The 15,177-nt window shown below is 35.0% G+C and overlaps 1 protein-coding gene across 8 annotated transcripts in view; it reads left to right on the top strand.

The window, feature by feature from the left end:
• The window catches only part of FRYL (FRY like transcription coactivator), a 257,372-nt gene that overhangs the window by 127,559 nt on the left and 114,636 nt on the right, over positions 1-15,177 (top strand). For all 8 annotated transcript variants that reach the window (XM_035704622.2, XM_035704639.2, XM_035704578.2 and 5 more), the window contains 5 exons: positions 2,074-2,213; positions 3,195-3,291; positions 12,617-12,696; positions 13,209-13,289; positions 14,936-15,104. In XM_035704622.2, the coding sequence (XP_035560515.1) occupies positions 2,074-2,213; positions 3,195-3,291; positions 12,617-12,696; positions 13,209-13,289; positions 14,936-15,104 (567 nt within the window). The remainder of the gene's footprint in view (positions 1-2,073; positions 2,214-3,194; positions 3,292-12,616; positions 12,697-13,208; positions 13,290-14,935; positions 15,105-15,177) is intronic.

Here is a 15,177-nt window from a genome sequence, read left to right as displayed (position 1 = left end):
GGGCAGAGGGAGAGGAAGAGAGATTTTTTTTTAAAGATTTATTTATTTATTCATGAGAGACACAGACAGAGAAGCAGAGACATTGGCAGAGGGAGAAGCAGGCCCCATGCAGGGAGCCTGAAATGGGACTCAATCCCAGGACCCCAGGATCATGCCCTGAGCTGAAGGCAGATGCTCAACCACTGAGCCACCCAGGTACCCCGAAGACAATCTTAAGCAGGCTCCATGCCCAATGTGGAGCCTGACATGGAACTTGGTCTCACAACCCTGAGATCGTGACCTGAGCTGAAATCAAGAGTCAGATGCTTAATCGACTGAGCCACCCAGGCGCCCCATAATATTTTACCTTTTAACATTTTGTTTTTTCTTGTGGGGGCTATCAGAACCTTAAAATAGAATATTAATATCTAAAATTGAGTGTGATATTCCTATAGCGTTAATTCTTTCCTCTTGCTGAGATTAAATGTTTGATCAAGTTTATTTTTATCATAATTCATTTCATTCAAGAATTATTTTAAAAAAAAAGAATTTTTTTATTATGTATTGATGGTTTGCAAAAACCAATAACCCAGATTAGCTCTCTATTGGTATCTAGTTTTCCTGTACTGCTTTTCTCATAATTATGTATAGGAAACAAATTAATGTTCATATTAGTCTAATTGACTAGATAAAGGTGACTGGCTAGAATTACCTGGTAGAGACTTAACAAAATATTGTGTTTTTGGATTCTAGCCCAATTCTGAATCAGAATTACTAAGAGCAGTGCTCTGGCATCTGTTTTTTACAATAACTCCCGAGGTGATTCTGACGCATACACTTACTGAGTAGCCACTGGCCTAAGAAGAAACCATAGATAGAAAGGCTAGTTCTCTGTTAGCAATATTAAGATACTTTATATAAGGCTCTTCAAATCTCAGTGTTACTGTAAAAGATATTATTACTAATTATTAATCTTTACTTGTTAATATATTGTTTTAAAGATATTCAAGTCTTTTTTTTTTTTTAAGAAAGATATTCAGTCTTAAATCCACTAATGATGAATAAATGTATAATCAGAATTTGAAATTCTATTAAACAGTGATTTTAAGGAATATTTCCATTTTTTATGTAAACGATTAATAAAACTTTAAATGGTCATGCCCCATAGTTCAATTTTTTTTCCAGAGTAAAGAGCCAAATGTGGTAGAAACTGTTTTAGTATATATCTACAACAGAAGATGGTATATTATTTTTTTCTTCTTTAGATATTAAAAGGATTTCCTTTGAGTAATACTGCTCATTGTTAATATAAGTTTGAAAAATTGGTTAAATAAAATTAGAATCTTGTTTTTACTTTAATTTCCTATATTAAAAACTATTTACCTGTCAAATTATGGTAATTATAAATAAAAGCATGATTAAAGGAAGGCAGAGATAATGAAAAAGGGAAAAAGCTTATGCAATCAAATAAACTGTTTTATTCTTTTCTGTTTCCCTGGATGAAGTACATTTTGAAGTTTACATGAAGAATGTAAAATATGAGGAAAATTAAATGTTTAATTCCTGGAAGTATCAAATTATCTTCATCAACTGACGCTTTCTATAATCCAGGACCCGAACAAGACCTTGAGTATTCCTGCAACCCATCACTTTTTAGTTAAGAAAAACAAAGTGAAGCATGTTTGACTGTATACTTTAAGATATTAATTTTATGAGCAGTGAGTTGCATCAGATACAGAAATTCCTTTGGAGAGTTTTGTTTTTGGGGGGTTTTATTTTGGTTTGGTTTTTTTTTTTTTTTTTTTTTCTCGAGATCCTCCAGATGAAGAGTGAGTGATCTTAGAGACTGCTTGCTAATGATAGCTGGTGGGCCTCTTACTGCCACTATAGGAACACTGATTTCCTTCATGAAATGAGTCTGATATTCACCTAGAATTCAGATAGTTTGAGTAATGCCTTAAATTGAATAGCAGTTGCTCATCCTGCCATGTTTATCCTAGAAATAGTAATCATTTCCAAATGATGGCTAGTAGAATTAGGAGTGTGATACTTCGACCATGTATTTTATCTTCTGGTAATATCTTGTGTTTTCAGTTGATAAGCTCTATGAGCTCAGTAGCAGAGCACTGTCTCCCTTCCTTACTTCGCACCTTGTTTGACTGGTACAGACGCCAGAATGGAACTGAAGATGAATCCTACGAGTACAGGCCTCGATCTAGCACAAAGTCTAAGGGGTAAGTAGCTCATTGTCCACTCTTCTACCCAGAATGGAAACACTTTCATTGAAGGAGGTGATACTGTTCTCAACCGAAGACAGTTATTGTTTGGTTTCTAAGCAAAAATATTGATTACTTTTGTTATGAAACTGATGATAAAGGGAAAGCATAGTCCATACTTACCTGTAAATCAAGGGAGGGTACCAGTTAAGGTAGATGGAACTCCACGGTATTCATCAAGCGCATAGTCATCATGCAAAAATGAATTTCAGGAGTGCCGTGTCGGTAGTTCAGTGAGGACCTTTAATAATTCTAGAAGTTAAGAAAAATATTTAAAGAAGGTTCCATTCATATGGTTTGTGAAGAGAAACAATTGGTATACAGGAGGACTGCCAAACCCTATATTGTTACCATGAGACAGACTATCCTTGGTGCTCAAATCCCAGAACTTGTCTTCCCCTCCTTTAAATTTTCCAGGAAGGTATTGGCTTTGCATAAAACCTCTATCTGTGTTTGGGAGATGGTCCATAGTTTGGAATTGGACTTTCATTGATGCCACTTTGTGATATTTCAATTTAGATAAATGAAGAAAGTTACCCAGCACTGTATTTTCATCAGAAATGTTATTACTTTTGTTTTGGTTCTTAATTAAAAAAATACTAATCAAATATGGAGCAATGTTAGATTTTCTAAATAAAATCTAAAACATTTTTCTTAACCGATTCCTTTAGAATGGGTTTAATTTCTGTCAGAATAGTGACATGTTTATAAAGACTGTATAAAATATACAACAAGAGAAAGAAATGAGAGTGTACATATATTGGATAATTTAAAAACAACTTGTATTAACAGTTGCTATAGGACACCATACAGTTGAGGAACTCCGTAAGTAACCGAACTGTTAACCAAAAGCTATTTTAAAATTCATGGTCTTTTTTTTTTTTTTTTTTTTAAATTCATGGTCTTAAATGCAATCCTAACTTGGGGTTCTTGTTTCAGGGATGAACAGCAACGTGAAAGAGATTATCTTCTTGAAAGGAGAGACTTAGCAGTAGATTTCATTTTTTGTTTAGTTTTAGTTGAAGTCCTAAAGCAGGTAAGAAGCTCTTTTGTCTGTAGTGTTTGTGTTTCTTATTCTTATTTTGCCTTCACATTTCATTTACCTTATTTAGGATGTTATGTCTTAAATTCTAGCCCACATTAGCTAGATTTCTGCAATATAACTGCACTTCTTTCAGTTGCCTGGGGCTTTCATGGCCTTTACCTATCATTTCCTATTCTTTTTACCTTTGCATGCCATCTAAGATAGGAGATCTTGTTAGCGAAAGTAAGCTGAACAGAATTTGGGTTACATCTGGGCTTTTAGCTGTGAATGTAGTCCGCCTGTCATTCATCTACTTCAGTCTACTTTCAAAGAATTTCTCTTCTGAAGCCATCAAGCCTACATTCCGACATGTAATAATTGCACAGTTACAATTAAGGAAGAGGGGCAGTTTGACCTGGGTAGCACCAAATTGTCAAGTGTAAATGGGAAAACACCTCAGGATAATACATTTTTTTATGTTTATTGAATGACCTTTAGGATAATGGCATTGTGCTCATACTGCACTCATGAGTTTAACATCTGAATAACATAAGCAGTAAAGCTATAAACATATAATGTCTGGTATTATGTATATTTTTACTATTCAAAATTAGTATAGGTATACATATAAATACCTGAACTCATTTTGAAAGTTTTTTTTTGGGGGGGGGAGGGAGTGTGTCAATTTTTGTTTTTTTTATTTACTAAAATCAACTACTTTGTTCAAATTCATGAAAGTGTTTCTTTATAGTTTGTAGTCTTTAAAAAGTTACCTATCATTCAAAGATGAGCCACATATTTCCAACCATGTACATTGTAACGCTTTGAAAAAGGTAGGAAACCTAAAAGAACAAAAAAATATCATATTCTGCATATATAACATGTTTGGACAGGGGTTTTGTTTTTGTTACACAAAATGGAATAGAATATATAATATGAAAACAAATGTAAGATGTAAAAGTTAATTGATAGTCTATTTTTCTTGACAGAGGCTAAATTATTTGAATTATGTATTTATACTTTGCATGTTTTTATAATATATGTGAAAAATCATTAAAATCCACAAAAATTTGAAAAATGAAAAACAGATGAATGAGTTAATCAAAGGTGAAAATCATTTAAATTAATTGGTACCTTTCATAAAGGTCTTTCTTTAGGTGTATGAAAGAAAATTCCTCTGAGAGTTGTGCTAACAAGCCAGGTTTGCTTTCTGTGACATCAGTTTTGCTGGTATCCAGAGACCCTGAGGCCAGAGTAGTTAGGGATAGAAGAATTTAGGACCAGAGCCGCCGTTGACCATGACTGGACTTTGCCTAGGACTCCTTGTGGTTGACCTCTTGCATCTCCTGTCTGCTGATGTAGATTATGTGAGTGGTTTGGTAACCACCATCTGCACTTCTTTGCTTAATTAAATACAGGGTTTCTTTTTTTAGCAGGAGAGATTATAAATTGCCTTAGACATCCAGGTCTCTCTCCCTCTCTGATCTGGTTCCATGGTGCCCCCCCACCCCCCACATTCTTTCACTTGCCAATCAGTGTTTCCTTTGAAAGTTGCTCCTCATTGCAATTTCAGAGCTTCTGTGCACAGACAACCCTATATAAGTTTTTCTCTCTCCTCTTCCCCTTCCTCTTCCCTGTCCTTTACCTTTCCCCATCCTCTTTATCCTCCTTCCTTCCTCCTCCTCTCAAAAATAATCCAGATAGCTCTTCTGGTGGAGAAAACCATAAGATCTATAAATTTCCATTGGACTCGTTTTTCAAGTCCATTCCACAAAATCCCTTCAGATCCACTTTCACCTGGACTCTTAAAGTGTGGGGGGGAAAAAAAAGAAATAAAACAGCTTTAATAGCTAATTTTTGTTTTTGGTTCTGTCACCGTATTGTTCCAGCCTACAGTGGCCTTTCCACTTCCTGTTTTCTCTCTTTACCATTATCCTCATACTTTCACTCAAATGCACCTATGAAAGAATAAAATCTATCCCAAAGAACACAGAGATGCTTTATTTATTAAAGATCTTACATAAGGTTTTTTTCCCCCTCCAGTAAAAGGGAAGTCTTTTTAGCTTCTTCAAAACTAATAAAACCAGAGAAAATGAAGTAAAAATCAATAGAACTTTCTAAAATATCATGACCAATTTTCTACCATGACAAAGTGATGTAGAGTTTAATAGATCCAGAGACTAATCAATGTAATATATCTTGAATTTAATAGGACTTTTACTTTTGCCCCACATAAAAGACACATATTAAAACATGACTCAGTTTTATTTTGATGAGATGGACAGTCCCAGGAGTACTAAAGTATTGATACATGATTGGGTCAGTCTTAGGGAGGAGTAAATATTCCTTATGGTTTAGTCCTTGACCTCATATACTACAATTTTTTTGTCTTGAATAATTTTTCATGTCTTTCATCCATGTTTAGAACTCTTCATGATGCATAAAGTCTCTATATCCTTTGTATCAGCTGGTCATTGTAATAAAACTAAGAGACAGCCAGGGCAAGTGTTTTCATCCTAGCTCTGCCATTGTCTTGCTGTGTAACTTGGGTGAGTTATTATCCATCACTTCTTTCCTCCTCTGTAAGAGAGGGATGATAATAGTATCTATTTTTGTAGAATCGTGAGCATTAAATACAGTAATGCTTGGGACATGGAAAGTGCTCCATAAATGTTATCTGTTATTTTCATTTTGCAGATGAAGAAATGTACTTAATTTAGTAATTTGCTGATGATCATAAAGCAAGTTCACTCTTTTACTCCAAGTTTCTCCTGTTAATAAAAATATTGGTAAAATCAGTGACACAAAATTAGGTGACCAGCATCTTGGAAAACTAAAGTTTCACTCTTTACTCCAAGTTTCTCCTGTTAATAAAAATATTGGTAAAATCAGTGACACAAAATTAGGTGACCAGCATCTTGGAAAACTAAAGTTTTGATCATAACAAATTGGACAAAGAATTGAGTTTGTATAAATGTGATGAAATTAGTGTGATTCACTGTAGGAACAAAATTAATTCAAGATGATGGAGGACTTTTTTTTTTTTCCCCCCAAGAAAGTCCAACATAATTTGAGGGTCATGGCCAACACAGATTTTAGCATGTTAATACCAAAGGCTTTCAAATTCATGTAAAAGCATGTTTAAACAGTAACATAAACATTTAGAAAGTTTGAAACCATTTTCTTTTCAAGTAAATTTTAGTCAAACATTTACTCATTGAAACAAATAAGATTGGGAAACTTGGTTTTGTGAGCCACTTCCAGCTCTTGGCTTAGTTTTACTACTGCTATTGTGAAGTATCAGAAGGTGGAGTAAGTACATCCTTAGTATTTTCAGATTTAACATTTGTGTAGTAGATGTAGATGAGTTGCCTGAAGGTTTATGCAAATACTTGTTATTTTTCTGAGGCTAAATGTATTCATTCCCCTTTCCATTGAAAGCTGATCTGTGTGGTAATGAATGAGCCTCACTGACTCCACAATATCCATATCTTAACCTGATTTTGTTGTTTTTCACTTTCATGATGTGATAAAAGCATTAAAGTTTGGGAGGTGAGGGGGCTCATTGGTTGAGCATCTGCCTTTGGCTCAGATGCTCATTGGTTGAGCATCTGCCTTTGGCTCAGATCGTGATCCTGGGGTCCTAGGATTGAGCCCACAGGGAGCCTTCTTCTCCCTTTGCCTGTGTCTCTGCCTCTCTCTCTGTGTCTCTCATGAATAAATAAAATCTTAAAAAAAAATAAAGTTTGGGAGGCGATGCTGGGAATGGCCTTGAAATAAAACTTGAGTATTCTTTTTTTTTTTTTTTAAGTTTTTAAAGTAATCTCTATATGCAAGGTGTGGGGCTTGAATGCACGACCCTGAGGTCGAGATCCTCTGAGCCAGCTGGGCACCCCTGGGTATTCTTTAGAGTCTACTAGGTATATAGCCTTTTGGAATGTTGAAGTAGAATTAGAGCTGCTTCTAAAATCACAGATGACAAGACTAGAAAAAGTCTTGATACTGTAGGTGGGGATATTACTCCCTGAAAGTAGAACTTTTTATCTATAAGCCGAAATGGGATTCTGCTCCACGTCCATTTCCTGAGATTCAATTCGGGAGTGTTCTCAGTTTTATTACTATTATTGAAAATAAAGGGGAAAATAGGGATATTAAGAATGTGCATCCTGATAACGTTCATTCTTAAAATGTTTGGAAGTTTTACTTTTACCTTCCAAAAATTAAGGATAAGACATATTTCTTCTTTTACTTCTATTTGTGTCTCTCTTCTGGCTACCATATGATAAAATTGAAAGCTTTCTTATTTGTTTCCTTTATTAAATGCATTTTTATATGTCAGAAACTGGGCATACAGTATGTTCTAGAGAAGGACACATCAGCTTCTGAACTTCAGTTCCCTCATCTGTAAAATAGGGAACAAGTATCTACCTTGTAAGATGAAGTGTTACAAAAATACCTACCTAATGCCTGACACATAAACACATAAAAAGCGTTGACAGTGACAACAGTAGGGTAGTAATAAAGAGTATACAGCATGGCGTAGTGCCCTACCTGTCATTGTTAGACTTCAGACATAGCTGGACCTAATAAGACAGTTTAGGAGTTTAGGTTTAAGTTAGCTTGCATTTCATCTCTCTAGCCTAGAGCACATTAAACATCCCTGTGAAGAAATCAATATGGTAAAACCACAACACAGCACAGTAAGTGGAATATAAACAATTAAATCACATAAAATGCAGTGTTGCATTATTATTGCAAGGTCAGTGAAATGTGTGGGGCCAGCCTGTATGATTAGCGCCATGAATTCTGGAATAGATTCTTGAAGTCAGGCTGCAGGCTGCAGGCTCCGGGTACAGCCTATTCCTGACCAGTTTGTCATCCCCTGGTGGTAGATGTAGGCTCCGTTTTAACCATCAGTGGGTAGCCACAGGGCTGAGTGGGATATAGAGGACAGAAGCATTGATGATAGTAATTGTTGTTGTTGTTGTTACCTTAGGGCCTATTTATGGGCTCAGTGGAGGGGAGATCAGGCTGGGGGATGTATCTCCCTCCTTGCTTCTCAATGGGCCCTTGTTTCCTGCCATTTTTCCTACCAAGCTTTCTCCTCAGTATCTCCATCCATATTTTCTAGTCCTTTCATGTTCTCTACATTCTCAGGAGATAAGAACTTTGGTGTCCCCTTTAGAAAAAGAAAAGGTGAGAGAACAAAAGAATCCATCTCCAATTGTAATATACTCGATTTTTCATTCTCTTGGGGCTAGTGATTATAGGGTTTCGGTGTGTCATCTGTGTTTTATAGGTGGGAAGTGGGAACTTCCTCAAGGTTATATAACTAGTAAAAAGAGAAACTGTGGCTTGATTGAAATAAACCAAAATCTGTGGTCTTTCTACACTTTTTCATTGTAGTGAAGAAAACATTTTTATTTATTGTATAAAGGTTTGAATATAGTTCACTTATAATAAACTCATCATCTTGATGTATATACAAGGAGCGCTTTGGGGGATACTGTTTTGAGTTCCTTATTAATATGGAATAACATTATTGTCCCAAAAAGGTGTTCAGGGTACCAAGTAAAAGATGGTCATGCCTCTGCTTAATTGATCAGCCAATATTCTGAAATTCCTATATGAATAAAACATGATGTTATACTTTTATGAGGATGTGTCTGCCTATAAAAGATTGAGAAGCTTTCTGTAATTATACAGTCAAGCATAAAATTCATAGTTAAGTATTTCTAATTGCTAAAGAAATTTTGGGTTTAAAATTCAGTCTTCCAGTGTGTGGGACAAAGGTTAAGATTATTCTTGTGGGGTCTGAATTCTCGAACCTTACTAAGCAGAGTAAATTCCGTTTCTGTGCAGTTTATTAACGTGGGCTCTTCAAATCGCTGCTTCTCTGAACAGATGAATAAACTTCTTTCCTATATCATCAGGCTACTACTAGTACCAGGTTCACTGAGAACTAAGAAAAGTAGCATTTGGATTACAGTTGTTTCCTCACCTAATCCCTATTTGATTTTGTGATGGAGCACATTTTCTTCAAATTGGATTCCGGGTGCAGGCCTTGAGGATGGTCTCGGTTTCCAGGAAATCTGAGATGAATGCTCTCTCTCATCCTCCTCTGGTCAACAGCAAATATCAATATGCCTAGCCAAGATAAAGCTCTAGCCTTCCATCCTGGAGTAGAAGTTCACCATGAGCCTTTCGAAGCTATGTTAGCTGCCTGCCTCCCTCTGCTCGGACAGCATTTTAAAAATGGTCCTAGGATTCTCCTCTGTGTTGAGTCACTTTCTCATTGAGCTGAGTACCAGTCCAATGAGTAGTTACTTACTGGATTTCTCGTATGTCTTGTCCCTCATTACAATGTAATTGTAGTTACTGTTTCTAATGGCTCTCTCCTATTTACTAGGTTTGAACCAGCTCCTGATCATTATGCAGAACTAAATTCAGCTCCCCACTGATAGATTCCTGATTTACCTTTGTAAAAAATATCTTTATTTTAAATAAAAATCTCTCCTTTATGAAACCCTCAAGAAACATTCTCTGACCATCTCTAAATAGTTTCCTGTTATTCTTTTCCCTAGTTGAGTTTGTCACTTTCTTGATAAATCTCTATTACAATTTTATCCTATTGATAAGATGTTCTCTACTGTATATTGTTACAAATTTTAAGGAAGTGTGGAATTCCTGTGTGTTTTGTTTTAATTGGACTTCAGGGCCACAGAATGGGATAAATCATGATCCTGGTTCAAGATACACTGTTATCACTGGTGTCTATGTGGCTACCTGTGTTTTTGTTTACAATATAATGGTTACCTGTGAGGCCCCAAAATACCTATAGCTTACGCCTAATTATGTAAATCTCTCCTAGTTTACTCCCTTTCTATCCTCTTACCATTATACTGATTTTTATGTTATTCTCTTTTAAAAATGTTTTCATATATGTTTGAATAGTAAGTTTTTCTCATCTTTGAATTTCCTAAAAAAAAAAAATTGTATCCTACTGTATATTTTTCCTCTGGGACTTACTTTTTCACTCAACAGTATGTTGCAGGGATTAATCCATGAAATGTATAGCTATACGTTATTATTTTCTTAACGCATATAATTGCTAGTGTATCGGAGCTCCACCCTCTTAAATTCATTCCTGGAGCCCTGCAAATTAAGCTGCTGGAGCTCACATTAACAGGAGAAAAGGTTTATTGCAAAGGCACATGGAGGCCTTCTTGGAAAAGAAGTCGAAGACACAAAAGAATGGTTAGACCCTGAAATTTAACAAAGAGCAATACATTGTGAAGTGACAAGACAAAGAAAAGGAAAAGTGGCAAAGGGTAGTAAACTGGGGGGAGGAAAATATATGGGGGAAACTAATGGGAGATAAGGGCTGTTTAGTAAGCTTTGTGCAGACCTACCTTATTGTCAACTTTCTGATGATAACAGTTGCCCTTTTCTTGGTATGGGAAAGAGGAGAAAAGACTGCTTTTAGAGGCAGAAAGGGGGAGGGTGAAGAGCTTTGCCTGCACCTGCTATTTCTCAGCTGCCTTCAGCTCAAAATAATTCTCATGCCAAAGTGCCATATTTTGTGGCGGCATACTTTGATCTGCTTCATTAGGTTGTGGGCTTTATAAAAAATTGAACTCACACCAGCAATGTCTCTGAAACATCATTCACTTACATTTTTTCTACTATTTGGTATTATCAGACTTGACTTTTCCCCATTGAATAGGTATATTTTCATTCTCCTTATAACGAATTAAATCAAGCATCTCTTCATGTTTATTAAGAATAAGCACAACAAAGGACAAAAACAGAAAATTATAAAGCCTAGCCAAAAGCCTTCAAAGAAGTGAAAAGATACTCCATGTAAATGTGAAAGAGCACAGTTATCCCCAAATTGATCTATTGATTGATTGCTACTCCAATAAAAATCCTGATGGTTTTTGTGTACCTTCAAAGTTGAATATGGAGGAACAGTGAGCCAGAAATGGCTATGCTCTCTCTGAAGGAAAATAAGGGGGACTTTCAGGGCCAGACATCAGAACTTATTCAGAAAGTGTAATAATGAAGACTGTATGATTTCAGTACCAACATATAAAAGTTGATAGAATAGTGAGCTCAGAAACAGACCCACACATATATAGAACTTGATTACTTATCAGTGGTGACTTGTATAATCTCTGATCCATCAGTTCCTCCTTTTGGACTCTTTCCCATTGTCCTTTTGGACTATGCAAGTATATGACATTAAGTATACAAGGTACTTATTGTATAACATTATATTGGTCATTGAAAATCTGGAATGAAATGTTTGTCAATAGGAAGCTCATTAAATACATTTTAATACACTGAGTATTATACAGCCGTTGAAAAGAAAGGAGGAGCTCTAAGTACTGACATGGAAAGATGAATCAGGGACCCTTGGTTGGCTCAGTGGTTTAGCGCCTGCCTTAGACTCAGGGCGTGATCCTGGAGTCCTGGGATCGAGTCCCACATCGGGCCTGCTTGGAGCCTGCTTCTCCCTCTGCCTGTGTCTCTGCCTCTCTTTCTCTTTGTCTCTCTCTCATGAATAAATAAAATCCTAAAAAAAAAAAAAAAAAAAAGAAAAGAAAACGAAAGAAATATGAATCATCCTGTTAAGAAAAATAAGGTATGTGTGGGTGCATGTAGGAAAAAATCTGGAAGGATATATACCAAGCTATTAATAGTGATTATAAAAGGGGGAAGGGGCAAGGATTTTACTTTCTGGCTTAAAAATTTTGATTTGTTTCCCATATTAGTAGGTAGCTTATAATTTTTGAAGAACTCAACAAAACAAAAATATTTAAATGACAAATTTCTAACATGAATAAGGCCACAAATAGTTTTACTCTTTTATTTTTTCACAAATAGTTTTAAATTGTTGGAAAAGTTGGTGTCGTTTTGGCCTACTATTTAGGATAGAAAATCAGACTAATGGAATGTGTGGCTGGCTCAGCCTATCAAGTGCTACAGAGAAGTACATGTGGGCATTGTCTTAATTTCCCGACGGTAACAATGACAGTCACATCAGCAACAACTGCTACTTTTTCCCCTTTCTGGGCCATAGTTCAAGGATTTGTGACTATGAAGCTTAACGTTCTTAAATTTAGAGCTTATTAAATTAGATGGGTAACTGAATTCTCAGGGAAAATATAACATCCTTATAAAAAGGGAAGGTTGACTAAATAGGTAATAGATCACATAATGGAAATGAAAACTGCTTATTGATTTAATTAGTTGAAATGTGGAGAATACTCAGAAAAGATTTGTAACCTACTTAGCTCTTGCTGACTTGATTTTTTTGTTGTTGTTGTTCTAGATTCCCGTTCATCCTGTGCCCGATCCCTTAGTCCACGAAGTTCTAAACTTAGCTTTTAAGCACTTTAAACATAAGGAAGGGTAAGTAAAATACTAGTTGGGGATTATTGATTTTCTCTACAGGTTTAGACTGTTTAAATATAATTCAAACCCTCATTGATCATTTGTTTTTAAAAGAGTCAGAGCACTTATCTTTTTTTTTTTTTTTTCTTAATCCACACAGAATGCTTGTAGGAAAGGTGTTATGTTTTGTTTTTTAGGCTCCGTGCCCAATTTGGGGCTTGAAGTCATGACCCTGAGATCAAGAGCCCCATGCTGTACTGACTGAGGTGGCCAGGTGCCCCCATAGGAAAGATTTTATTGAAATAATTCTTAAAACTATTGATTGGATTTATAAGAATTAGAAGGTTAAATCTCATGACAAAGTAAAATCCAGAGATAGAAGAAAATTCATATGGATTTTATTGTCCTATCAATGAATCATCAGAGGAAAAAAAAAAGCTGTGTAACATCCTAATAAGAAATTTTCAGATTTATTAGGGAGAGTTTATAGAAAAAAAATTGATAATACATTTGTTCTCTTGTTGTTTTAGATATTCAGGAACCAACACTGGGAATGTGCATATTATTGCAGATTTATATGCGGAGGTGATAGGGGTTCTTGCCCAATCAAAGTAAGTGTTATAAATCACTGACCTCAGTTTGTATTTTAGAATGCTTCATTGCTAATATCGTAGACACCATTTTAGATCTATTTCTTTTTCATAGTTATTTTGAAGTCTACTCCACCTTTTATTACTTAGCTGCTTTATTCCTTAGGGGATTTTAAAGTTACATCCATACATTAATTTCACAACTTTTCATTTATTTGGGGTTTTCCATAAATATCTGAATTGAGGAAGTTGGAAATGACCAGGAATAGCCAAAGACATTACCTTATGCTTATTTTTAACTCTTCTATAAGAAGTGCCTTTTTATTTTAAGTCATTTTTTTCTTTCTTTAGAACTCTACAGAGCTAATAATGACTTTTAATACTTTCTAGTTGAGTACTTTCATTTCTGGGGTAGCAACTCAGTGTCTTCCTCCTAATTATCTTATTTGTTTTAGCACCAAACAGAGTTTTGGGTAGGTAGAAGAGATCCCAAAAAAGAAAAAGGAGATAATAGATTACTTCATAAGGGTGTTGTTCATTAGGAGCTAAACTCATTGAATTGTCTCGAACCATCATTCTAAGAAGCAAAGTACAATTCTTGTGAATGTTTAGTTCCTATGATTATAGTGACTAATAATTATTATGAGGAATTTAATAAAGGAGAAAAACCCTTGGAGTCTAGTGTTATTGCAATGGGAAGATTTTTTAATCTAATATATTTTCTTTATCAAATGCAAAAGAATACATTCATGGAAAATGGTATTATACTCTCCAAGACTCAAATAGAAGTGGATAAGTAGTATTTCCTGTCATGTATCCGTATTTCATGAATATGTACTATTTTTTTTTCCCTTCTATAGTCAGTGATAATTGGAAAATATGCTTCATTTGTCATTTTAACTTTTAGGAACTGGTTTTGCCAAGTAACATTAATAGTAAAATACTTTAGCTATTTCATATTATATAGACAGAGGAAATTAAGTATTATTGGTTATTAACCTGTTAGGTTTGCAACATAAGCAGAGAAAAAAACCTAGTCACCTTATCAGTTGTGGTCATTTGAATCCAGGATGGTGCTTACATTTGAAAGCATTTCAGTTCTTTAGCTTATTCACATTATATGAAACCATGTCCTCAAATTCCTTTCCTTCAGGTTTTTCTCCAGTGTAAGGAGAAATTAATTTGAAGTGACAGTAGTCTAAAATTGATTGGTTCATATCTTTTAACAAATTTGTAGTCCCTAATGTGTTCTCCATATAACTCAAATTACGGATTATATAAAAAGCAGCCTTAAAAATTAGAGACACTATCTGATTTACAGGGGGATGTTTTATAGGTGGTTTATTTGGTTGTATTATGATCTTTATTAAATGATAATGGAGCTGCATTGATGCTATTATAGGAATAAAGAAATCTTATTTTCTCTCCTTATGGAGCTTCCCATTTTAAAATAAATGAACAGCAGATTTAGGATAACAAATAACTTTGTTTTTCTCTCTGCTTTTCTGGCAATTTTAATGAGGCCAGATAAAAGAGATGATGTTTAGGTAAAATATCTTTAGATTTCCACCTTGAATATCATACGGGAAATTAGTGTTTATTTTTTATTTTTATTTTTCGAAATTAGTGTTTTGAATTCATATATTATGTACTCACATATATTAAAGGTTTCAGGCTGTGAGGAAGAAGTTTGTGACAGAGTTGAAAGAACTACGGCAAAAGGAGCAAAGTCCACATGTCGTACAAAGCATCATCAGCTTAATAATGGGAATGAAATTTTTTCGAGTAAAAATGTATCCTGTAGAAGATTTTGAAGCATCGTTTCAGTTCATGCAGGTGATCTATCTTCTCTATCGCAGGGTTTAGAATTAGCCTAACAGTAGTTATTCTTGCTCTTCGTGACTTTTTA

The sequence above is a fragment of the Canis lupus genome, chromosome 13 (assembly GCF_003254725.2).
Source record: "Canis lupus dingo isolate Sandy chromosome 13, ASM325472v2, whole genome shotgun sequence".
Taxonomy (NCBI): Eukaryota; Metazoa; Chordata; class Mammalia; order Carnivora; family Canidae; genus Canis; species Canis lupus.
This window is presented reverse-complemented; position numbering and strand designations above follow the sequence as displayed.